Below are 24,997 nucleotides of genomic sequence, written 5' to 3' on the forward strand. Positions count from 1 at the left end.
CAACAATGATCTTACAGTTTTTTTTGATTGCTTAGGCACTATCTTTGGAACTATAGGCTATTTTTTTGCATAACTCTACATACTAACCACAAAACCTTACACCAAACCAGCAAAACATTATACATCTCTTGCAAAAGCAAACAATTCTTGCAAAACTCTTCAAACTCTTTTAAAAAAGTGTGTTTTTGAGTCAATACAGTTCACACCAACCATCATTTGAACACACGAAGCACCGACTACGCACTGATAGTATAAATGAAAAACACTTGTGGCTTTTGCTTTTTCTGTGTGCAGGGCAGAGCAGTTTGCAATAAAGTTTTGTCATACATGTAGTAAACACACATACACACAGGTATCCAAATGTGTAAAGTATGGATGTGTATTCCGAACATAACACTATCAATTCAAATAAGGGGAAAAAGTTTTTTTGTTTTTTTTTCTCAAAATGTTCTGCACTCCTTAAACAACAAAAGTGCAGTAGAAGAAAACAAAAACATTTGTGCTAGAAAAAAAAAAGAACAGAAAAAAATGTGGCTAAAACTCTAAGACTTCATCCACGTCACATGCGATGTTGTCTTGAGCTAGGCGGCGTGGAAAGTATGGCCTGGAGTGCCGTATCCAGGCCTGGCAGGACCCCTGATCCATGTCTCCACAAGCCTGCTCCGTTACCTGTAGAAGGGCTAGGCCTATGTGTTGGTGGGGCTGGCGATCACACACCTTCCAACGCCATGCAGAGAAGAATTCTTCAATAGCATTCAAGAACAGAGAGTATGGGGGGAGATTGAGTGCGATGAAAAGTGGGTGACCTGTGAACCAATTGCGGACCAAAGCAGCCCGGTGGAAACTAACATTGTCCCAGATGATGATAACGTACCTGGGCTGCTCTGGCCCCTGGTCATTAGGAATTAGTGTGTTGTGGAGGGTGTCCAGAAATGTGATAATGTGTGCAGTGTTGTATGGATTGCATGATGGTGAAGGACGCCGTTTTGACTAATAGCCGCACGCATTGTTATGTTGCCACCACGTTGTCCCGGGACGTTGATGATGGCACTTTGTCCGATGATACTTCAGACCTTTTTCATATCAAGGACCCCTAATTTAGTCCACATTAGGGCCACGGACCCCCATTTAATGAGATTCTGTCTTTCAAACCTAAATCTGAGACTATTTTTATTGGTAGATATGATTTTGTCCAGAATCCCATGACCAAGGGTCCTTGAGGGGGTTCCAGGGCGTCCCCAGCAAATTGATGAAGTATTAAACATCACCATTATTTCATTTCATAAGTTAACACAATTAGAGAATGTGGAAGATTGACTGTTTTGATCATAGCTTCATTGTTATCTCTCTACCTACAATACAGATAGAAGTGAAATTCTGGACAAAATCATATCTGACAATAAAATATTCTTAGATTTGAGTTCAAGACAAATTCGAGACAAATTCTCATCAAATGGGGGTCTGTGATCCTAATATGGACTAAATCAGGAGTACTTGATGTGAAAAAGGTTGAGAATCACTGTTGTAGTGGATTTTCTTCTTTCTTCAACTTCCACTTCAGGTTGGAGGAGCTGAACACAGAACGGATGAGACAAACTCTGATTCTTTTTCTTTGGCTTTATTCCTAGTTGGTCTAGCTGTTGGGATGTGGTCAGTACGTCAATTCCAGCTACTTCTGACGGAAAGCACCTGTTGCTTTGTACCTCAAGGCCGAAACTAGGAGTCTTCCTCCATAATTCCTGTACCAGTCCGTCCCCAATACGAGTCTCTCTGCACACAATGTTTGACTATAGCCTCTCCTTCTGGCAATAACAATCCCATTCATCTCTCTTGTTTTTAAGAAGCATACTGGCATCATGTGAAAGAAAGGTGGGCTACAACAGGAAATAAGGGAGGACGTTTGGTTAAAGATCTGTGCTTAGGCCCATACAGTCACTAACGCCAATTCGTGGAGAGAATTTCAATGAAAGATAATGAACAGATTTTTCAGAACACCACAAATTGTGGCAACGATGAATCCAAACCAGTCAAGTAGATGTTGGAGGGGATGTGGAGAGACCATGGCTACCCATTTGCATATATTTTGGCAATGCCCATTGTTAGATCACTTTTGGAAATCATTTTTTACCACTGTGAACAAAGTATTAGATGTTGAATTGGTAAGAGACCCTCTGATAGCAATTCTTGGGATGAAACCATATGTAATTCACAGTAGGAAAAGGATGTATTTCTTACAAATATTATTAACAGCAGCAAAGAAAGCAATTACAATAAGATGGCTTAAAAAGGACCCCCCCACCTATGATGAGTGGTTAACAATTCTAAGAAGTATTTATACAATGGAAAAAATTACGTATATGCTAAGATTACAGAGGGAAATTTTTATAGAAAGATGGACACCACCAATGGAGGCAATGGGGGAACATTGGGATTGATAAGTGAACGAACATATACTTAGTAAGGAACTGGACTGCAGGTGATGCTCTGAGCTAGTCTACTGTGTCTTCTTTAAAGTGAGACAAAATAAACAGGACATTTTATTTTTTGATAAATAATATGTATATTGGATTGAATATGTATGTCTATGTAAGGTGAACTTGTATATAACTCATGTTTAGTTTAGTTTTGATATGTTTGTGTTATTTACGTTGGTCATTTTTAGTATTGTTTTAATATTATTTCAATTTGTTTTGATTTATTTTTATACATATTTTCATGTTGAATTGTTCGGATATATAAAACTCGGCAAAAATTGTAACCCCTTGTAAAGGAAACTGTCAAGTTTAAAAAGTAAAAAAAAAAAAGAAGCATACTGGCATGGGCTGGTACCAAAGGTTGGTACCTCTCTCTCTCTACTCTCTTCTTACTGTACATAGTACATGTATGTGTACTTCATGATTAAAGGAATGTGTAAATATATTCTCCTTGATTAAGTATAGATTATGCACAACATATTCTCCTTGATTATATTGATTAAGTATAAATTATGCATTGATTATGACAAGAACATAATTTCCTTCAACAATATCATTTGTCAAATTATATCAAATCGCCGAACTCTTCCTTTAAATTGTGGAGTGACATGAAAGAATTTATACTAAATAAAACTGGTTTCTCTGTTGATATTAAAATGTGAGGATGTAATTTTTTTTTTTTATGTTGAAAAACAAGATACACTCTTTGAATTCCATCATTAATAATCTTGATCGCTCACTTTCATATCCGCAAATCTAAATTCTTTAAATCTTTCCTAAACGTAAAAGTTGTCAGGAGTATTAGGGGTGCAGTAAATAACAAATATTACATGATAAAAGCTGGAAAACCATCTACAGCAGTGGTTCTCAACGTGGGGTCCGGGGACCACCAGGGGTCCTTGAGGGAGTTCCAGGGGGTCCCCATTAAATTGATGAATTGTTAAACTTCACCATTGTTTCATTTACAAGAAGTTAACACAATTAGAGAATGTAGAAGAATGACTGTTTTGATCATAGTTTCTCTGGTATCTCTCTACCTACAATACAGATAGTCATGGAATTCTGGACAAAATCATATCTAATAATAAATAATCTCAGATTTGGGTTTGAGAGATAGAATCTCATTAAATGGGGGTCCGTGGCCCTAATGTGGACTAAATTAGGGGTCCTTGATATGAAAAAGGTTGAGAATCACTGATCTACAGTGTTGGAAAACAGTAAGGATACGAAGAAGGGAAATTACATTAAGTCCATCATGCTGAGTTAAAGTTACAGGGACTGGAATCATTTGTTTTCACATTTGCCCTCATGGTCAGTCAATCTGCAAAATTTTCAGGGTGTTCACTTTGCGCATGGATCCCTGGAAAGTTTGCCATTGACTTACATCAGAATGTGAGCATGCTATATTCAGGTGATACATACTTATGATCACCTGTTTGCATCTGCAGTTTCACTCCAGGGCTTTGAGATGCTGTGAGATGCTGTGAGATGTTCCTCCACATTTCATCACCTTTCATCCTCAATCTGAGCAACTTTTTACCTTTCTGGCTCTGGAACCGGTGACGTCTTCAAAAACCGGTGACTTCTTCATATCATTTGTGCAGTTCTCTTTCTCACGGCATGCTTTGCCTTACAGTCGGTAAACAAATATTTTGACTCCCATCTCTCTTTAAACTGTCTGCTTCAGCATCCACATTCCCTTTTTCAGACATTTTGCGCTAGTTAGCTTGCTTGCTCAGTGCCGGTGAGCGATGCATGGCTAGACCGTGTTCGAAAGTGTGTTGGGGGTTTAGGGGTGCATCTGCTTAGTGTGTTCTGTTTTTGCCAGTTGGACTTGTTCCGCTATTTAAGGGATAGTTCACCCAAAAATGAAAATTCTGTCATCATCTCCTCCCCCTCATGCCAGTTGAAACACAGGTGAAGTTTGTCCATATAACACACAGGGAGGCTGCAGCACAACTCCATAGCAGCCTTCTCCAAAACAACTGAAGTCAGTGGGGACCAGTTCTTCAGAGTTCCAAAAAGACCTACAGTATATTTACACCATCATTTAGTGCAAATCTGAACTACAGCTGATTGATTTGCAACAAATAATGGTGTATAGGTCTTTCTATTCACAGTGTGATTGTTTGGCTGTTTTTTGTTTTGGGACTCTAAAGAACAGGGGGGGTATTCCATCAAGGCGGATAAAGGAAAAGCCTGGCTTATTTTAAGTGAGAGTTCCGTTCCATTACCGTGGCTTACATGATTCCCTGCTCAGTAACCATGGAAACTTGTACCGCAGGACTAGCCTGCTCCGTAACTGTCAAGCTTAATTTAGCTGTGTGTCAAAGAATGTCCGACGGGCAGAAACAGAGTCCCAAAAGACAGTTCCGTCAGGTGTATCTTCACGCTGGCATCACTTCTGTCATGTCCGTGTTCGGAAACACAAGTAAAGACCTTTTTCTTACAATGTGACCAAGCATGAATGTACGTGTCATGAAATGATGTCTTACCACTTTCACTGTCTCCAAAATCAACCAATCAAACTTTCTGGCTATTGAGATGGCTCCTGTTGAGATGTAACAGTGAAGAATGAATAAAGGCCAAGGGTCACTAGGTCAGAGGGGCTTCACACACCTCACCCAATTAGACTAATTAACAGTAAATGCATTGTAGTTATGTCGGTTCTCCTAAGTTAGCCTACACAATTATTTTAAACATACATCTGATATTATCTATCCTACTGATAATATAGCCACACAGTCTCACTGTATCTAGTGATCTGAATGTTCATTTATTATACAAATGAAACACAAATGAAAAATAAGTAGGCTTGTATAACAGCCTACGCATTTAGTCTATCTGCAATTTTTTGCCAAGCCATCTCCCTCGCTTTGTTGATTGCGGCAGTATTGCTCTTTTTGGCGATGACCTCTTTATATTCCTCGTATAATTCTATATAACTCGTATAATTCCAGCCGCTGAGAAGAACACAGCTCTTGTTTTCCCTTCTGTTTGTGACATAGTATCGTATTTTCGACAATCGACTATGTACTCCGTGTGTGCGCACAATGTAAGATTATTCAAACCTGGTTAGAGTTAACGTTGACTAGACACAGCTGGATTGTGTTAGTGGAACGACTCGAGCCTGAAGTGAGAGTCGACGTTAATTCGAGCCGGGCTTTTTCAAGTAAGCGCGGCTTTCGTTGATGGAAGACCCCCCAGGTCCCCATTGACTTCAGCTGTTTTGGAGAAGGCTGCTACCAAGTTGTGCTGGCAACCTCCCTGTGTGTTATATGGACTAACAAATTTCACCTGTGTTTCATTTGGCATGAGGGTGAGTAGATGATGACAGAATTTTCATTTTTGGGTGAACTATTCCTTTAACTGCGGATACAGCTTGGCAGGCTAGAATGAATTAACAACACCGATTTATACTGCTTGGGTTGGGTCTGACCTGTGGGCCTTCAGGATTCAAGTGGTGAGCAAGTCTCATGACCATATCACCTTTATTAGGTACACCTATCTAGTACCGGCTGGTCATCTATTTATCATAAGTGTTGTGTGTTGTGAGATGCCCTTCTGCACACCACTGTTGTAAAGAGAGTTATTTGAGCGTTTGTGGCCTTTCTATTAGCTTCAACCAGTCTGCTCATTCTCCTCTGACCTGAACAAGATGTTTTCGGCCACAGAACTGTCGCTCACTGGATTTTTTTTATTTATCACACCATTCTCTGTAAACTCTAGAGACTGTAGTGCGTGAAAATCCCAGAAGGGCAGCTAGAGATACTGGAACCAACAATCAGACCATGGTCAAAGTTGCTTAGATCACGAATCTTGCCCATTCTAATGTTTGGTTGAACAATAAACTAAGCCACTTCACCGTGTCTGCTTGCTTTATATATTGAGTTGCTGCCACATGATTCACTGTGTGCAGGAGCAGGCTATTTGTGTTAACAAACAACCTAATAAAGTGGCCGGTGAGTGTATATTCAAACATTAGACTTTAAGGAATGGCATCACCATTAGATGAGTTGAACCCCTAATTGTCCCTATTTTCCAGTGACCATGAATCTGACAACTGAGAGCAAAATGAGGCTTCCTTATATGGTATGTACATGGAGTTTAAAGGGTAAATGTTTCAAAATGAAAAGGCACACTTCATTTATGATAGTTTTATTTAATATCCCCTAATAAATACATTGTAACATTCTTTAATGTCAGTAGCAACTCATGAATGCTTACAGTGATAGGCCTACAGAAAGAAAAAACATGTCAACCACAGGCTTCACGTTAAATTAAATAGAAACAGCTTCCAAACTAAGGTGTATGCTTCTCCCTTCCTCTAGATTTGCATACTGTGACTGTACATATAAATAAAGCTTTACAGTGGACAGAAACAGTCAATAAAATATTAATATCAAATTCCCAAATGATCAAGATAAACACACTCCAATTGCCAACACATTGGTCAGTATGGTCAGATGCTTTAGTGGTACATTAGGATTCATTAAATGTGGCTGCATTTGTAGAAATTATAAATTATGCAGCATGGGCGACCTCTAATTGGCCACACCGATGTACAAAATCACTTGAATTTTTTCAGTTTAGAAATATTTGCATGGTTACAATACATTCTTTTACACAAGCTGTATGTATTCAAATGTCATTTTTAATATCATATGCATGAACGAAATAAAGAATTTCTCCGATGTGCTTGCTGGTTGTAAAAGTATGCATGACCTCAGCTTGAAATGCTTTGCTACTTCACACATGTATTACTTTAAAGAAATGGCATGGTATTTTACAATTTACAGGAACAATTTGCCTCATTAAGACAGCTTTTACCACCTCATAAAAATCAATCTAAGTTAATTTTACGGCCTTTTGTACATGTCTACTACTTTCTTGGCTTTAAGTGATATTTCACTTTGGTAGATTTTCAATTGTGAGTGCACATACTGTACCTTTATATGACCATTAACATTGGGCGGTCTGGGGATCCGTGTTCACCACCACTTACAGTACTTAGTTTCATTTAAAAAAAAAAAAAAAAACTAGCCAAAACTTCACATATACAAACACTGCAAAGGAGACTTAGGTAACATCATTTCAGTCACTGTCTTGGGTCCTACTTTTCAAGAGGTAATTTTGCATTTTCATGAGAGTAATTAGGCTTAGAAAAAATGATAATGATAATGAGAGCTTAGAAAAATAGCCTGAATGCAGTTGGTGACAGTCAAGTGGCTATTAGCGGAGTGGATAAGTGACTGCTCCTGAACTTGTATGGAGACTTGTGTACAAAAAAGTAATATCAAAGGGAAAAACAACTTAAAAGCAACTTCAAGTCAGTAACCATGTGTTCACACTATGAGCAACACGATCAACAAATCACCAGAAGTGCATTCGTTTCCTTTAGAGCCTAGAAAAGTTGGCCATAGCTGAACATTTCATGGTCATCAGCCAATCAGATTTCTGCCCTTCCTATTGTTTCATTCCCAGTTTTCTTCAATTCTTATTGGAAAGACTCAAAAACGACACTTGGAGAATGGTTGCATCCAGCATTGGGGTGGTAAACTTTTAAGTAATTTTGCAGATTTTCTTTTCGGTTTATTTTCGATTTATACTACAAATTAGCGCTTGCTAGCTAGCTACGTTAAAAGGCTTTGACGACTTTTGGGGAAATTGACTTGGTCAATTTATCAGAGACACAAGAGATTTGTGTCTCTGGTAGGTATCTCTGACCTGTGCACATGCTAAATGTTTTGGCATACAGTACGTTAAGAGGCAACTGGCATTGTCAAGAGTAAGTAGAGCATGTAATCCAGAGTTGGTTTTGGGGTTTTTTCTGCCAATCTCCTCATCACGTAAAGGGTAAGTTGACCAATGAGCCAATTTCCCAAAAAGTCAGTGTAGTCCTTGTAGCACCCAATAATGTAATAATTTCCTGAAAATGTAATAACGCCTGAAAATGTAATAACATTTGCACTTAACTTTATCAAAAATGTAATAAAACCCAATAATGTAATAACTTGACCAATAATGTAATAAAACCCAATAATGTAATAACTTGACCAATAATGTAATAAAATGTCCTGACTGATATTGTAATAACATTTTACCGATAATGTAATACCTTTCAATATAGTAAAACCCAATAATGTAATAACTTGACCAATAATGTAATAAAATGTCCTGACTGATATTGTAATAACATTTTTACCGATAATGTAATACCTTTCAGGTGGGTCATTTTCTTTTTCAAAACTGATGATGTTCATTTTCAGTCCAGAGTTCTACATTTTGTGTTTTAAGAATTTAAGAATGTTATATACGTACATTGGATTTAAAATGAAAGAATGACTATTAGGTTAAAGTGCAGACTTTGAGCACCATACAGCCATATGCACATGGGCAGAAACTCAGGGACATGCAACTACATCCTGGTCTTATTGAGTGGGAGATGGACTTCCTCCTTGGGAGACCATTCCAGGTCAGATAAGCTTCTGAGCAGCACTGGGGACCCCAGGTAACTGTTCCTTAACCCCCCCCGTTTTCCCGCTTTAAAACTAGAAAATCTGTGATTGGATCCCCCCATCATAATCGGTGGGGGTGCAATTGAGTAAAAGTCAAAAAGTTTCTACTTTTTACAACTCTTCTGATGGTGTCTAATCTAAGATCCACTCTGGTCTAATGGACGATACTTGCACAACGACCAATCAGCATGGGTATGGACGGGTTCATTTCCCATTGATAGGGATTTTAGTTTAATGCATCTTTGCCTGATAACAACGTACCACTTGCCATCTGTTGTAAATTTCAAATTCTACATAAAGCCTAGAGTTTACATTTCCAATCATAAAATATAAAAATAAACATAAAATGTTATTACAATATCAGTCAGGACATCTTATTACATTATTGGTCAAGTTATTACATTATTGGGTTTTCTTATATTGAAAGGTATTACATTATTGGAAAAATTTATTACAATATCAGTCAAGACATTTTATTACATTATTGGTCAAGTTATTACATTATTGGGTTTTATTACATTTTCGATCAAGTTAAGTTCAAATTTTATTACATTTTCAGGCGTTATTACATTTTCAGGAAATTATTACATTATTGGGTGCTACAGTCCTTTCAAAACAACGTAACGTTGTGAAAGGCAATACCAAAGCAGTGAAAAATACATGATTTGCCTGTTCAAAACTTTGTAGCTGCAGACCGCTACATAGACCACCATCAGTCAGAATAGAGAAATCCATCAACCAAGTTGCTCACATTGTGAACGCACGGTAAGTGTACTTTATGTATTCAGTATGCACTCAAAGCAATGATAGAAGTCCACTACACAAATTGACTTAAAAGCAAAGCTAACAACCGTGTTCAGCAGTTATAACCAGCCAAAGCCAATGTCATTTTCTAATGGCAGTCGTGAGGACAAAGAGTTTTTCAACAGCAAAAATGCCTTTCCGACGGATAGCTTCCTTTGTTTTACCTTTTGAGAGTTTGAATAGCGTCAATGAACATTCGAAGTGCTGCATGAAGGACAAAAACAAAAGAGGAGCGACCCAAACAATCCCAGAGTTCTCCATGCAGAACGTTTGCAGATGGAAGGAAAGAAAGCCAATCACTCTCCTCATCTTTTCAGGCTCTGTTATTCTCCAAGGCCTTGAACCTAATGATCTATCAGCACCAGACATACATCAGCTCTCTAAAACTTAGTCCGAATGTGGAACATTTTGACGCAGCATTCATACTGTCTGTGTATTACTCTGTCTGGCCTCCATCCTGACTCAGGAGTCCCTCTCAGCAGTAGACAGACCAGTAGATAAGATTGAAGAAGATGTACGAACCGGGGAAAATCATCCGGGAGTATTTATCGATGGCGTGCGTATTCTGGATGATGTTGAGGGCGCGTATGCTCTTCTTCTTCTTGGTGGTGGTGGACTCGCTGCTCACTGACAAATGTACCACCATGTGTTCAGGTTTCTCCGGAACCCCGTGCAGCTCCTCCTGCTCCTCTTCGGGCACCATGGGGTCCTCGGTGTAGCCGGCCAGGCTGTTGGTGTCGGCCTCGCTGTAGGTGCCGTCCAGCATGGTCATGGTTCGGGTCTGGGAGATGCCGCAGGTGCAGGGGAGTGACTGGGAGGTAGAAACAGATAATCATAGGTTTTACATTGAGAATTTTAAAGGAGTACGCCAAGTTTGTGGGGGATTAGCCTGTTGGTCAGCTTTTCCGTTAAGTGATGAAACATATAGACACCAAAATCATAGGTAGATGGTTGGCTGAGGTGCTCTATGTTAACACTTTAGCATACACTATGTGGAGAGATAGTAGGCTCCATGCTAACACTTTAGCATACACTATGTTGAGTGATAGTAAACTCCATGGTAATACTTTATCATACACTATGTTGAGTGATAGTAGGCCACTAGCAATATTCAAAATAAGAAGACTGATCTTTTATCGATCGTGATAGTTGGTTGTTTTTTTTATTTTTTATATGGCCTGTAGATTCATACATTTTAAAAATGAAATATTTACTCAATATAGCTGATGTAGCAGAATTATTTTGGAACTATTTCACGTATGAGTGATCGTTTGCTGTACACAGCAGGGTTTGACAGTAAGGATTGCCCAATGGCCTGGGGCCACTAAGAGGTTATCTTGGGCCAGTGACTGATCAATCAACTGGCCCAATTGCGCCAGTGACCGATCAATCTAGTTCTAGTCCTACAATTTTTCACCCAATGATGAGCATGACCTTTGCCACTCTGCCACTGGCCCACTCTCTTCTCTGTTGTGCTTATTCTGGCCAATCAGATTGCTCCCCAGAGGGAGGTGCCTCCATTGAGCTCAGAGTGGCGTAGACATGGCGGCAAGTTCAAACTCTGTGGCAAAAGTAGCAGTTCCCATGGGTTGAAAATGACAGATAAATCCCTGCAGTGTTTTGCACTGTTTGTCAGGAATTTCTGGGTAATGCGGATCAAGCAGGTTCATTATAAAGGGACTGACAGTTATCACAAAAATACACTTGATGGCCATGACAAGAGCCAGCAGCACATAGCCTGTATGCTGGCAAAGCAGGTGGCTGACAACCATCAGGTCTGCTTAATGTCTTGGGATCCCAGTATCAAACAGATGTGGCGTGTTGAAGACAAGTGACATTCAAATATCATCTCACTCATTACTGTTGGGATAACGTTATATATTGTAGCCTTCTAGCTAATTCGTTTGCGACTAATATTAGCTCAATGTTGCTAGCTAAAAGTAACACTTGCAAGAAGTATATAACATTACTAGTTGTGTGTGTGTGTGTGTGTGTGTGTGTTAGCTAATCCTTGTAGGCTACTCCTACTTTCAACTGCATGATGCGAGAGGGGCTTCAGTGCTATGAAGCTCATCAGGTCAGACTGGAGGAGCAAACTCTTGATATTGTCAAAGCTCCTCTTCATTAGCCTTAAGGGCCCAGACATGGAACAATTCAACCCTCAGAATGTTGACAGATGGCTGGCAAACCCAGAGGGTAAGGAGGGTATTATGTCTATAATACAGCCTCATGAATTTCCCCTCTGTTTATTATGTTTTTCCCATGTTACTGCTCGTTACATTCACTGAAAAGCTCTCATTTGTTTTTTGGTGTTTATTTTACAATCATTTTCCCACTGTGTATTATGAACTGTCAATATCATTTACTTCATACTAATTAATATTCTACATTTATGAAAAAGTGGTTATTTTCATTTTTGACTGCTGGGCCAGTGAAAATATAGGAATTTCCATCAACCCTAGGTTTGACTTTACCCCAATTCAGTATATGGGGCGTTACTTCAATAAACAATAAACAATCTAAAAAGCATCTGAAATATGTTCTAGTAAGCATCAACACATCTCACTTCACAAAAATCCATTCAGTATTATTTACATGAATAACACAATTAGTTACCGAACTACACTACCCAGCAGGCTTTTAGCCTAGCCGCACTAGTTGGAATGTTCCATTCAAAAGGAACAAGCTACGGTCAGGCTACTGTGAAAAAATTTCGGCAGTTACTATCATGAGCCTGAACTCATACTTTAGCGAAGTTTGAAAATTGCATCTGAAGAGGCAAACTTTTGAAGAAATGCTAGTGGCCTACTATCACTCAACATGATGTATGTTCAAGTGTTAGCATGGAGCCATAGTTTCTGCTGAAGTGTTAGCATGGAGCACCGGAGCCAATGATCTGCTGGGGACACATGACTTTGGTGTCTATGTTCTCATCATCAAACAGTTGAACAACAGGCCTATCTACTAAAAACGTGGTGTACCTTTAAGTTAGCTCCAGGTAGTGTTTGAACTGCTGAGCTAAAAATAGTTCAAATCTCTTATGTAGGGCAAAATAAGCCATGATATCAGCTGGCTACTTTCTGTATGCGACTAATTACAATTGGGTAATACATTTCACAAAATGAAAATTGCAAATCCACTCAACCAAATCACTGTGGCTTGGCTCTCTGTATTTCATGCCATATTAAAGTACATTAATATGTACTTTATATCCAAGTACATTAAAACTAGAAAGGCCAGTGCCAGTCGTTGAATTTTAGAATTGAACTGTCTCTCTCAAGGACTCCTGGAGGTCTGTGGAGCCCACTGTGAAAACAAATTCCCTTGGCCTTTCTAGTGTTAAGTATGTCCACTGTCTGGTTTGCCATATACTCCTCCAACCTGTACCACAGTGCATTGTAGCGCATCATAACAACAAGATAAGTGTCTAGCATTAGTGGGTTGTTAAGTTGTTGGGCATTTCTCATGTAATTTTGAGGTAGACTGCCAATATCAAGAATCTTGAAGATAGCTCTGCATTTGCTAACCTAACTAGATAACTAATAAAGTAGTTCATCCTAGATAACTAGTAGACCCAAGTTGATCTGCCTCTGCTATATAGAATGAACTGTGGTACAAGCATTGCAGACTCAATTATACCATAGATAGGGCAGATGTATTTACCGATCCACAAATAATACAGTTTTCAAGATCTGTTTCACCTATTTTCACTATCTTCCTTGATAATATCAATATAATTGTGTGTCTATGTGTCTATATTCATCAGTACATAAATGTAATTAGGTGTTTCATTCACTAAAGCATAGACTATATTCAAACACTGACTCATTGGGTGTGGATAGTATTGGACATTGACTGATAGTGCCAGCCTTCCCATCTAAATGCACTCACATCTATGTGTGTAATATTCAATATTCAAAGAAAATTCAATTCCAATTCCACACCAACTAACTGGAAAGATGTGCTTAAAAGACCAAATCCCTGATTAACTCCACCCATCATCACCCAATGCTTCATTATAAAATTTGACATTAAAACCAAGATTATTTTGGAAAAAATCTATTATGGTGTACATGCAGAATTGTGAAATACAACATGCATATGCAAAATAACTGTTGAAACTGTCTTATCCCAATGTATCTCAAACACAACCGTAAAACTTGAATCTTTACAGACAATATAAGTGTGGAAAAAAACCCTAGAATAGTTGCAAAATATATTTAAACTCAGGTTCGTAGCAGATCTGTAACCATAGAAACTATTGCAGCCGGCATCCATGGCTACATTGTAGCAGGACTGTAACCACAGCAATGAAAACAAAATTTCAGATTTTCCTGCCCACATAGTTACCTGTGATCTTGCTCGCTCTCTCATCTTGCGCTCTCGGCGGTCCTGGACGGTGGATAGGTAGTTGACTGCAGCGTACTCCAACACCGACAAGAAGACGAACACAAAGCTGACCCATAGGTAAATGTCCACTGCCTTGATGTAGGACACCCTGGGCATGGAGGCATTCACACCAGTGATGATGGTGGACATGGTCAGCACCGTTGTGATGCCTGAGCAGAAGAAGATACACCAGGTTTAAATCTAAGTAAGCCTAAACTCACAACTCACTTACGATGTGTAACCAGCAGGCTTTTGCACCAGCTGAATGAGCATCTACACTAAATGTTACATTGGACCTAGTTAGTTTGGCTCTTGCTTCATGCAGAGGTACATCATAACAAGTACATGGTAAAGGCATCACTAACCACGACATGTCATGGACAGTGACGTTTTCACCTTCTGTGGCCAGTAATGTGAACAAAATCATTTTCTCCTGCCACAATTAATGGTAGCTTAAAGCTGGGGTAGGCAACTTTCTTTTTGTATTATTTGGTGAAACTTTCATAACACCTTTTCAGCTATGAGTAATTCAAATGGTCTGAGAGAAGATCAGGACTCTGTGATCACCCCTGCCTCTATTTTCAGGCTCTCCAAAATCTCACTGCTCCCGGTAGACCACGACAGCTCTCTGCATCAATCACATGCGCACATAGCTCAGTCTAGTCCTGACCAGCCTGTAAACTGCAGAGAGAAAACAAATATATCCACAGAAGAGACGACATGAAACAGCCATAATCCAAACTGAATACTTGGACTGGAATAAACTTGCCCAAAGAAGTGTAAGGAGTTATTTTCCCCACTGCACAAGACCTGTAACCTGACACGTCAGATGGTTTGTTACACAGAACCATCTGGGAAGTCGTCCTTGGAAACTGTTTGAAAAAGAGCAGGCACTTTCAAAAAATACTTGGCAGGTTGATTGGATGAACCATCTGTCTATCAACGTCTATCACAGGCTAACTTCAACCAATCAGATCAACGAACCATATAAACAAACTCTTGCCGAAGCCAGTCGGGAGAAGAGTGAAAACATCTTTTCCATCCAGAAAAGCCTTCAGTGCCGTTCTTTGCTCTTCTTTCAATGAAGAAATACTCTCCAGTTCAGAAATAACTGATGTTATAGCAGCATCTAGGCTAGCCTCTTTAGGAGCCACCATTGTTGTGAACGAACTTCGCTTCTCGCTGTCGTCACACCTAAGCCCCGCCCCCAGCTGCCCTCATAGGACGCTGATTGGTCCGCACCACTGTGGTTCAGCCACAAACGCATAACTTGAAGCCTGGCAAGATGGATTTTCGCGTGATCGTGATCTCGCGAATCCAGCTGCCTTGCAAGGTAACAAGACCTGTTCATCATGAAGGAGCCACGCTCAGTTCAGTCAGTCAACTGGTATTAGATACTGTAGCTATGGCTTTGCAACTGTGGTGGCTAATCTATGTGTGACAAAAAAAAAATTGCCAGCGAATAAAGACTGAGCTAGCAGAGTTTGCCAAAGATGACGCACTCTCTCTCCAGTATAGAGTGAACCTAGCTCGATCAATGTCTGTATCACAATGTGTTTTGTAACCGCAATGGCTAATCTATGCTGCCAAAAAATATTTTTGCTGGTGAATGTTTTAGTAACAACTAGAGTGAGCTAGCAGAGCTGTGTCATGTGCGCCTGAGCCTTGTTGGAGGAGGGAGTTAGGGAGGGAGGCAGGGGGGTTTGTTGTATACTTTCAAATTCTTGCTCATTTCGCCAAAGTTGCCTACCCCAGCTTTGAGTTAATATTAGCTAACTTGCGTGATAGTGAAAGAAAATAGCTAATTTAACATCACCAAAAGTCAACAAACAGGTACGTTAACTAGTACAAAGTATGAGAATTAATTTGTAGTTTTTTCCCATAGCCACTACAACCACAGAATAAATCTATGTATACAACTAGGTTTAACTAATACAGACAAAATAGTAACATCAAGTGGTGCAGAGTAAAATCTATGTAGTTAGGCAATTCCCCCATATCACTAAAGTTTGTGTATTTACAAATATAAATGATAAAACGCAGAAAAAAGAGAAAAGAAAAAGATTAGAAACTGTGCAACTGAGATAAAGTAATCTCAAAGGGGCTTCTAAAAGCATCGCCTCTTAAAAGATAAAGAAATCCAGATGACAAACAGAGACACAACAGAATTTAATGAGGGGAACGAGACGACAAAAAAGTTGAAAAAACAAACAAGTTGGAAAACAGTCTAACAGCAACAAAACGCATATATGACAAGTACTGAAATAGCCCAGATGCAGAAAATGAATTCAAAGGAAAAGTGAGTGCGGTAGTGAGTGGGAGGTTCGTGTGTTTGAGTGTGTGTGTGTGTGTGTGTTCCCAATTGGCGGAGCTACGTGAAAAGCTATGTCATAGCCAGCTTCCATCATTTCACACAGACAGATTTTCCTCAGGCATGCAGAATTGCTTCAAAGGACATTTGGCATGAGGTTTTTTTATTTTTTATTTTTTATTTTTTATTTTTTTACCCAGGGAGACTCTGGCCGGCACAGCCCTTCGGTCGATCCAGAACGACACCCATGACAGCATCACCATGAGGGTGGCGGGGAAGTAGGTCTGCAGCAGGAAGAAGAAGATGTGGCGCCGCAACGTGAAGTTGATGTACAGACGGTTGTACCAGCCTGGAAACAGTGGAGCAATAGAACAACTCAGATGTGGTGTCATGTTGAAAGACTCGGCAGTGCTGTGGCTGGTTGCACAAAACAGCCGCAACTTTTTCTGTTAAGGACTTCACTTAAGTTTTTATGTTTCCTACGTTCACGAAACTGGCTTGTCACACCTGTTAATGTAATAAATTCTCATTAACGTAATAAATCAGGAATGGTAACACTTTACAATAAGGGTCACTAAGTTAACTAACCCTTAATTAACAGTTAACTAATGTGTCTGGTAATCATTTACTAATGGTGCTCATGTTAACTAAGGTATTCATTTATACATTATTTAATAGTCATCTTTATAAACTATTAAATAATGTATAAATTAATACCTTAGTTAACATGAACACCATTAATAAATTAGACATTAGTTAACTGTTAATTAAGGGTTAGTTAATGCTTATTAAGCATTAACTAACACTTATTAAGCATTAACTAACCCTTAACTTAGTGACCCTTATTGGATAGTGTTACCTAAAAAATTCCCATTAATGTTATAAAAGTTCCCTGCTATTAATGTGATGACATTTTCCTTTTTTTCAATAACAACATTGAAAGGAAGTAGGGATGGGACGATATATCGAAATTAAGTATATCGCAATACAAACATGTGACAATACATATTGTGGGGCAGAAAAATTAATTGCCATATTAACAACATTGTACTCTGCTGTAGTGATGACAAATGAGACGGCTTGACCATCACAGTTTCATAAACTCTCCAAATTATATTATTTGCACTTTGTAATGACATTTTAAAATTCTTTACATTCTAGCAAGCCAATGCCATTGCAAGAAAGATTTGTGTCTCAGAAATAAACATAATTCTGCACAGTCAGACTTTGACATTGAACTTTTATTTATTACATCGTATCATGGTTTTATTGTATTGTGAATCGCATATTGAATTGTATCGTGAGATAAGCATATCGTCCCATCCCTAATAGGAAGGTTGAATTTTTCAGGTTACTTCAAGATTCAACACACACAAGTTGCCAGGCGGGTCTGAAAAGTTGCTAAATCTATAGCGACAAAGTCATCAAATTTGCAACAGAGGGCAGGGCCAAGCATTTGAAGCCAGCAACACATACTATTGATTTCTAAGTATGTGACTAACTATATTGCAGCTCAACAATATTACACAGTATGTACCTGTACTGCTGTAGAAGGCCAGACGAGAGGTGGTGTGGAACTTCTGGATGAGGAACTGGGACAAGGAAATGCGATCGTCAGTACTCAGGGATTCATCTCCACTCTTCCAGTACAGCATCAGGTCTTCATCCGTGTAGGCATCTGGAAAGCATAGGTAAGTCAAATCAAATCATAAAATCACTAATCTCCACACTATATGATAGGATCAGAAATCACCAGAGGCTTGGGGCTTTGAAAGTTCATCAAATGCCTGTGAAAATAAAAATGAGGGGACAAAAAAACGCCCTCCATAATCAGAAGTACACTTTTTCGTATTTCACCCTGTTATTCAAAGTTGTCAAACAAACTACTGTTTGCCTGTGGGCCGCCATGTTTTGTTCTTTCCAATGTGTTCTGGAGGTGAAAAATGGAGCTGTCTTTGATCAGAAAACAACCGAGTGCGCAGCTTGAGGCAGTAGAAAATGTTGGCACCATGCAGCCAGCAGCAGAAGAAAATGCCGACCAACACAAACCACTGCACCAACAAAAACTAAAACAACCAATATGGTAGACTGCACCATCCTCCTCTGTAAGGCCTGCTGCCATTTTCCAGCAGTGGGACAGAAGTTAAAACAATTCTTAGTGGTACAAATTGAATGTTTATTAGCCAATATGCAAAGCACATGCAGTATTTCATAGTTGAAAAGGACCCTACCATGGCTGAAGAGACAAAGAAAAGAGAAACTCAAACTGCAGCAACAGAAAATCCAAGCTCCGCCCACACTGTTTGATTGACAGGTGATCTCTGGGAATTGCGAGACGAAATAAAAAACTTAACTCGACCTTGTGATTTCTATGTCTAATAGATATGCACTACAGTTTTTTACCAACTCAGGCCAAATTATTCCATCCCAAATATTACAACTTTCTCTTTATATCTTGATGTGCAACATTATTTTTACAACCTAACCTTGAAGTTGTATTTCTAGGATGAAGATCGTCTTTATAGGGAATATAACTAACTTTCAGATTTCAACTTTGTTATTATTGTTTTATTTGTTAAAATAAAAAATAATGTGAGTTGATTTATGATTGAATTATGAATCTTTGAGATATATTGCAATGCCTAAACTGGAGTCTCTAAGAAAAACCTTGATTTGAACTCTGATAATTTCACACTCATTTTCTAAATTTTTTGTGGACCGGCTAATGGGGACGATGGCACGTCCACTCAATGCTTATTTCACAACACAATTCAACTGTACATGAGAGTTCCAACTCACAGCTTTCTAGCTCCAGCGAACAGGTCTGGGAATCCAGGGGAAACCGGCTGAAGTCCATGTTACAGGCTGCTGTCACAGTCACCCTGTTCAACAACAACACATGGTAAAAAAAACATGATTCATCAAAGTAATGATACTGGAGTTGGGGGTCAAAACAAACCTGATTCCAGTCCCTGCAACGTGAGCTACACACAGTGGTGGAAGAAGTACTCTGATCCTTTACTTAAGTAAAAGTACTAATACAGCAACGTAAAAATACTCCATTACAAGTAAAAGTCCTGCACGAAAAATCCTACTTAAGGAAATTCCTACTTAAGGAAAAGTACAGAAGTATTAGCAGCAAAATGTAGTTAAAGTATTAAAGTAAAAGTAGTGGTTTGGTCCCTCTGACTGATATTTTATTATATTTGACATCATTAGATTATTAATACTGAAGCATCAGTGTGTAAGCAGCATGTTACTGTTGTAGCTGCTGGAGGTGGAGCTAGTTTGAACTACTTTATATACAGTTAGCTAGTTTAGTCCAGTGGTTCCCAACCTAAGGGTCGGGCCCCTCCAAAGGGTCACCAGATAAATCTGAGGGGTCGTGAGATGATTAATGGGAGAGGAAAGAAGAAAAAACAAAGTTCTGATACATAAATCTGTTTTCAGTTTTTGGACTTTTTCTCTAATCTTTGATTTTTGCTGAAATATTGGATCATTTGAACATTTATTGAAATGAAACCATGTGAGGTTTAGAGGGAAAAATCACTATTTGGTGGAGCTGTTAACAACTCATAGACATCTGAAATGTGACCCGACTACACACTGCTTTTTGGAAGACGTCAAAAGCCAAAAAGGTTGGAAACCACTGGTTTCATCTTTAACAATGTGTTGTATTTTAAAAGCTTGTTATATTATCCATTGTGTCAAATCTCCATCTGAAAAGTAACTAAAGCTGTCAAATAAATGTAGATAGATAAATAGATTTCCCTCTGAAATGTAGTGGAGTGGAAGTATAAAGTAGCATCAAATGGAAATACTCAAGTAAAGTACAAGTATCTCAAAATTGTACTTAAGTACAGTACTTGAGTAAATGTACTTAGTTACTTTCCACCACTGGCTACACATGATGGACTTGCCTGCTCTTTGCTGTAATTTCCCTTCTCTAGTGTTCGTAACAGTAAAGACCACATGAAGAAATATGAGCATCGGGTCGGACTTCATTTGGTTCTGCTAGGCTTTCCAAGCATGAGGAACTGCTGGCTATCAGATGTCAACATCCATCTCCTTTTAGCCATAACAGGGTCTGAAAAGTCTGGAAAAAGAATTGGGCATTTTCCAGGTCTTAAAAAGGCTTGGAATCGGGGAGCGTATAAGGTCCTATGTTCCCAGGGTCCTAATGTTCCCAGGGTCCTATTTTCCCCAGATTTATATGGCACATAATAGGAACATGACAAAGGGTCCTACGTTCCCAGGGTCCTATGTTTAACCCTAACCCTAAACCCTAACCCTAACTAACCATATTAAGCGAATACAGAGCTGGGGAACATCTTTTTCAGGTTCCCATTATGTGCTATATAGAGCTGGGGAACATAGGACCTTGGGAACATAGGACCCTGGGAACATAGGAATGACTCCTGGAATCGCACACAGAACTTTATGGAAAAATATTGTTAGAATGTCCCGATGTACATGCAACTACACATTTTCGGTTCTTTAGACCCAAATATTCTGTTATTTCTCACTGTCAAAATCTTCTTCATCCTTGGAGTGATCGTGATAGTAGGGACAAGATGACTATCTACGTAAATTGTATTGAAAACCAAAATCTTCAAACCAAATCAAGAGAATAAGATTTTGAAATTGAAACAGCCTGCCATACACCCTTGCGTTTTGTGGCGGTTTCCTGTAGTTGTTTCAGATTACGTTCTCATACCGCACCGCGGTTCTCTTGTTAGAGGACTGAGACTCGCATTTTTAGGTGTCTCGGTGTCGTTATTTGGTGCCACCTGAGTTCAAATGGTATTGCACCTGTCCAAACAATCCAAACTAAAGGAGTAAACACTTCAGAGTTCAAATAAACCACTACAAACTGAGTGAGCTGGATTTCAAAAGTTGCTGGGTCTACTTGATCCACACAACGTTAGAATAAATCTCATTCTACTAGTTTTCTCATAATGTCACCATCTCCCCTTCCTTCTCATATCTCTTCTCCCACATCTTCCTGCTCTACACTTTAAATTTTCAGATGACATATAAAAAGGTAAATATTCATGATCGGGATGGCCCTGTAGGTTGACATGCACTGTGTTACGGAGCCTCATTAAAGGGAACTGTCAGACTGCAACATGACTCATAAATATGATTTATGTGAATAGGGAAAAGCTAAAGAAATGTAACTGTGAGTTTATATGTCATGGATTTGGACATGAGCAGTCATGCTAAACTGCAAACGGAACCGCAAACATTGTCAAAACTCTGAATTCCCCTTGACTCTCTACTTTGTGCCCTGTCTTTGGTGCTGTTGCATAAGGCGAAAGCAAAGAATCATGAGACAAGATGAGGTATGGGACAGTAGAGAGGAGTTTGAAAATAATAAGTGGTTGAAATATGAGTAAACACAGCACTTCATACCAAAGTTTTAGACACTCCAGACATATCCGGTTTCGTTTCTCTGGCTGTAAGCTGAAAAGTAGCTGAACAGATTTGCTTGTGCACCAGACTGATGGTGAACCCATCTACTGAACTCTGCTGGACCAAAGTAATGGCTTTGTGCAACATGCTGCCATGTTATTTATGTAACTTGACTGATTAAGCTGTCAACACAGCTGCAGCAAAACTGCTTTGCACCAGCTGAGCCGTTGTTTTCCTCCTCCGAACCTAGAGGAAGCGCTGCCTTGGCTCAAAGTTCAAATATTTCAACTTTCACTTTCCCATTTGTTGCTGACCTTTCAAAGCCTGTCCAATCACATTATAGCTTTGTGTGAGCTAAAAGATGAAGAAGGTAATATTGCATGTGTCCGAGTTTCCAGAGTTGTACGGTAACACTTTACAATAAGGATACATTAATTAAGAGTTAGTTAATGCTTATTAAGCATTAACTAATACATAGTTCATACTCGGCTCTTTGTTGATTTGTTCTGACTTGACTTGGTGTTCTACATTTAGATGTGGGACTTGACTTGAGACTAGACTTGATTTGGTAATCTACATTTAGACTTGGGTCTTGACTTGAGACTTGACTTGACTTGACACTTGACTTGGTGTTCTACATTTAGACTTGACTACATTTAGACGTGCCTCAAGACTTGAGACTGACTTGGGACTCGAGCAAAGTTGACTCGGTCACACCTGCGTATTGGCTGTTCCTAGCCCTGCACCTTACCTACCACACCAATCACGTGTTGATACATAGATTTAGTAGAAGAGTAGAAGACAGGGAACAGGAGCATAAAAAACAGCAAAGCAAACACAGATAAGCATGATAGAAGTCGGCAGGAGACAAGATAAGGCAGCAGTATGCAACAGTGATAAAACTGTCAGGAAACAGGACTAAATAAGTTGCTGAAATTGTATTATAGAACTCATTGTTTAATCCTGACACGTCTTGTTTTGTTGCACTGGCTGTACACTGAAAAATAGCAAACTGTACTGCAAACTCAGTTGTGCAGCTGATTGATTGTTAACCCATCTGATGAACTCTGCTGGGACTCAATATTGGCTTCTGGATTCAGTCCAAACGCATCTGAAACCAGGACACTTTTACCAATAACAGTGTCCATGGATCTATCTCTGACCATTGCACTGAGCTCAACATCTTGCCATATCAAAACATGATATTACAGCACAGTTAAAATTTGGAAACTGTTTTGAAGTGTTATCATAAAGTATTTAGGTCCTGATGTCACCAAACTATGCAGATAGCGACTATGGATGTCGTCTCAACTTTAATTTAATCTGAATAATTGCTGCTATTATTACTATTACTCCATATCAGGGCACTGCTGCAATTTGAGACTGCGAAATTCTGCACTTTAAGACTGAAAATCTTGCAAATCACACTGAACAATTGCTGCTTCTCACTGAACAATTTGCTGCTATTATTACTATTTTTTCATATCAGGGCATATTGCAATGTGCAATTTGGGTCCACTTGGCACCTTGTTTATTTTTCAGATTTTTACAGTCTTATTCCTATCCTCACACTTTGTTCACTTTATATTTATACTTATATTTATATATTTCTTTACTTATTTTTATATTTTTTTTTATTGTGTGCTTTCTTCTTGGTTTTATTATTGCTATTACCTGAACCGGGACCTGAGTACCTCATTTCGTTCCCTTTCATGTACAACATGTTCTGGAATGACTATAAAACATCCTTATCCTTATCCTTATCCTTAATTTTGGCGCTAGATCGAGTTTTCTACGTTGGTGCAGGCCGTCGTATCAGCATCTATTCAACGTCTAAATATTTGCTGGTGCACATTGGTTGTAATACAGCATTCAAGTGGTGTCGGATTTACCGCCTTATTATATTGGATGATCGAAATCAGGATTGTAGATGCAGCATGAATTGGTCGAGTTGTGATGTAACCACTCTTTTTAACATGGCTGAACAGCACAGAGTCATACGTGAATGTAAGAAATTTTGGACAATAAAGCCAAAAATGAACCACAAGTGCGAATTTAAAAGACATGGACGTTCCTTAATAACTATAGTGAAATAGCCTTGCTAGTTAGGCTAGTTAGATTGCTTGCTAGTTAGGTTATGGCTAGCTCGATTGCTAACATTAGCCTAGAAGGCTGGCAATGTGTGTAAACAGTTGAGGAAATAAAGCTCCAAATAAAGCCCATAAAGCAGTGGTTCTCAACGTGGGGTCCGGGGACCACCAGGGGTCCTTGAGGGGGTTCCAGGGGGTCCCCAGTAAATTGATGAATTGTTAAACTTCACCATTATTTCATTTACAAGAAGTGTAACACAATTAGAGAATGTTTTGATCATAGTTTCACTGTTATCTCTCTACCTACAATACAGATAGTCATGGAATTCTGGACAAAATCATATCTAACAATAAAAATAGTCTCAGATTTGGGTTTTGAGAGACAGAATCTCATCAAATGGGGGTCCGTGGCCCTAATGTGGACTAAATTAGGGGTTCTCGATATGAAAAAGGTTGAGAATCACTGCCATAAAGGACATGAACATGAACTACTTCGAAAAATAATTGTGGTGCGGGGGATTGGAATGATAAAGGTTCCATTGTCACAGCAGATCACCTGTAAAGCAGATCGACGTACTGTATGACAGTTAAACACACAATTCACAGAGTTCACAGTTGAACAGACCCAGACCTCAGACTGTAGAGGACGTGTCCGTCGGGGAAGACGCGCAGCATGATGTTGTCGGTGGTGGTGTCGTGGATGAAGGACCGCTTGGAGTGGACGAAGAAGACGTCGGGGACCCAGATCTTCTTCACCAGGCGCCCGTCGAACGTCATGCTCTTGTTGGTGCTGCTGGTGAACGACAGGCGCTCGTCCTTCCAGTAGTGCCTCAGGTACAGGGTCATGGTGAAGTCCTGTCACGATCAAAGGAACAGTTCACCAGAAAGACTACAAATTGGAGATGAATGAGTTCAATACCAAAATGTTATATATTCATCTTAAAAAAAAATAAAAAAAATTCATAAAATCATAATTCAATGCCTCTAAAATACTGA

General features: G+C 39.2%; 1 protein-coding gene across 2 annotated transcripts in view; it reads right to left on the minus strand.

Annotated features, from left to right (window-relative positions):
- Window positions 1–10,271: 10,271 nt before the first annotated feature.
- gabrr2a (gamma-aminobutyric acid type A receptor subunit rho2a) overlaps window positions 10,272–24,997 on the minus strand; it is a 40,646-nt gene continuing 25,920 nt past the window's right edge. For both annotated transcript variants that reach the window (XM_071520592.1, XM_071520591.1), the window contains exons 4-9: window positions 24,633–24,856; window positions 19,296–19,378; window positions 18,034–18,174; window positions 16,693–16,845; window positions 14,147–14,355; window positions 10,272–10,607 (exon numbers count right to left, since the gene is read on the minus strand). In XM_071520592.1, the coding sequence (XP_071376693.1) occupies window positions 10,272–10,607; window positions 14,147–14,355; window positions 16,693–16,845; window positions 18,034–18,174; window positions 19,296–19,378; window positions 24,633–24,856 (1,146 nt within the window). The remainder of the gene's footprint in view (window positions 10,608–14,146; window positions 14,356–16,692; window positions 16,846–18,033; window positions 18,175–19,295; window positions 19,379–24,632; window positions 24,857–24,997) is intronic.

Source organism: Centroberyx affinis, unplaced genomic scaffold, assembly GCF_046629955.1.
Source record: "Centroberyx affinis isolate AG114_WGS23_722 - 3 ecotype Tasmania unplaced genomic scaffold, CSIRO-AGI_Caff_v1 ptg000812l_1, whole genome shotgun sequence".
In the NCBI taxonomy this organism is placed as follows: Eukaryota; Metazoa; Chordata; class Actinopteri; order Beryciformes; family Berycidae; genus Centroberyx; species Centroberyx affinis.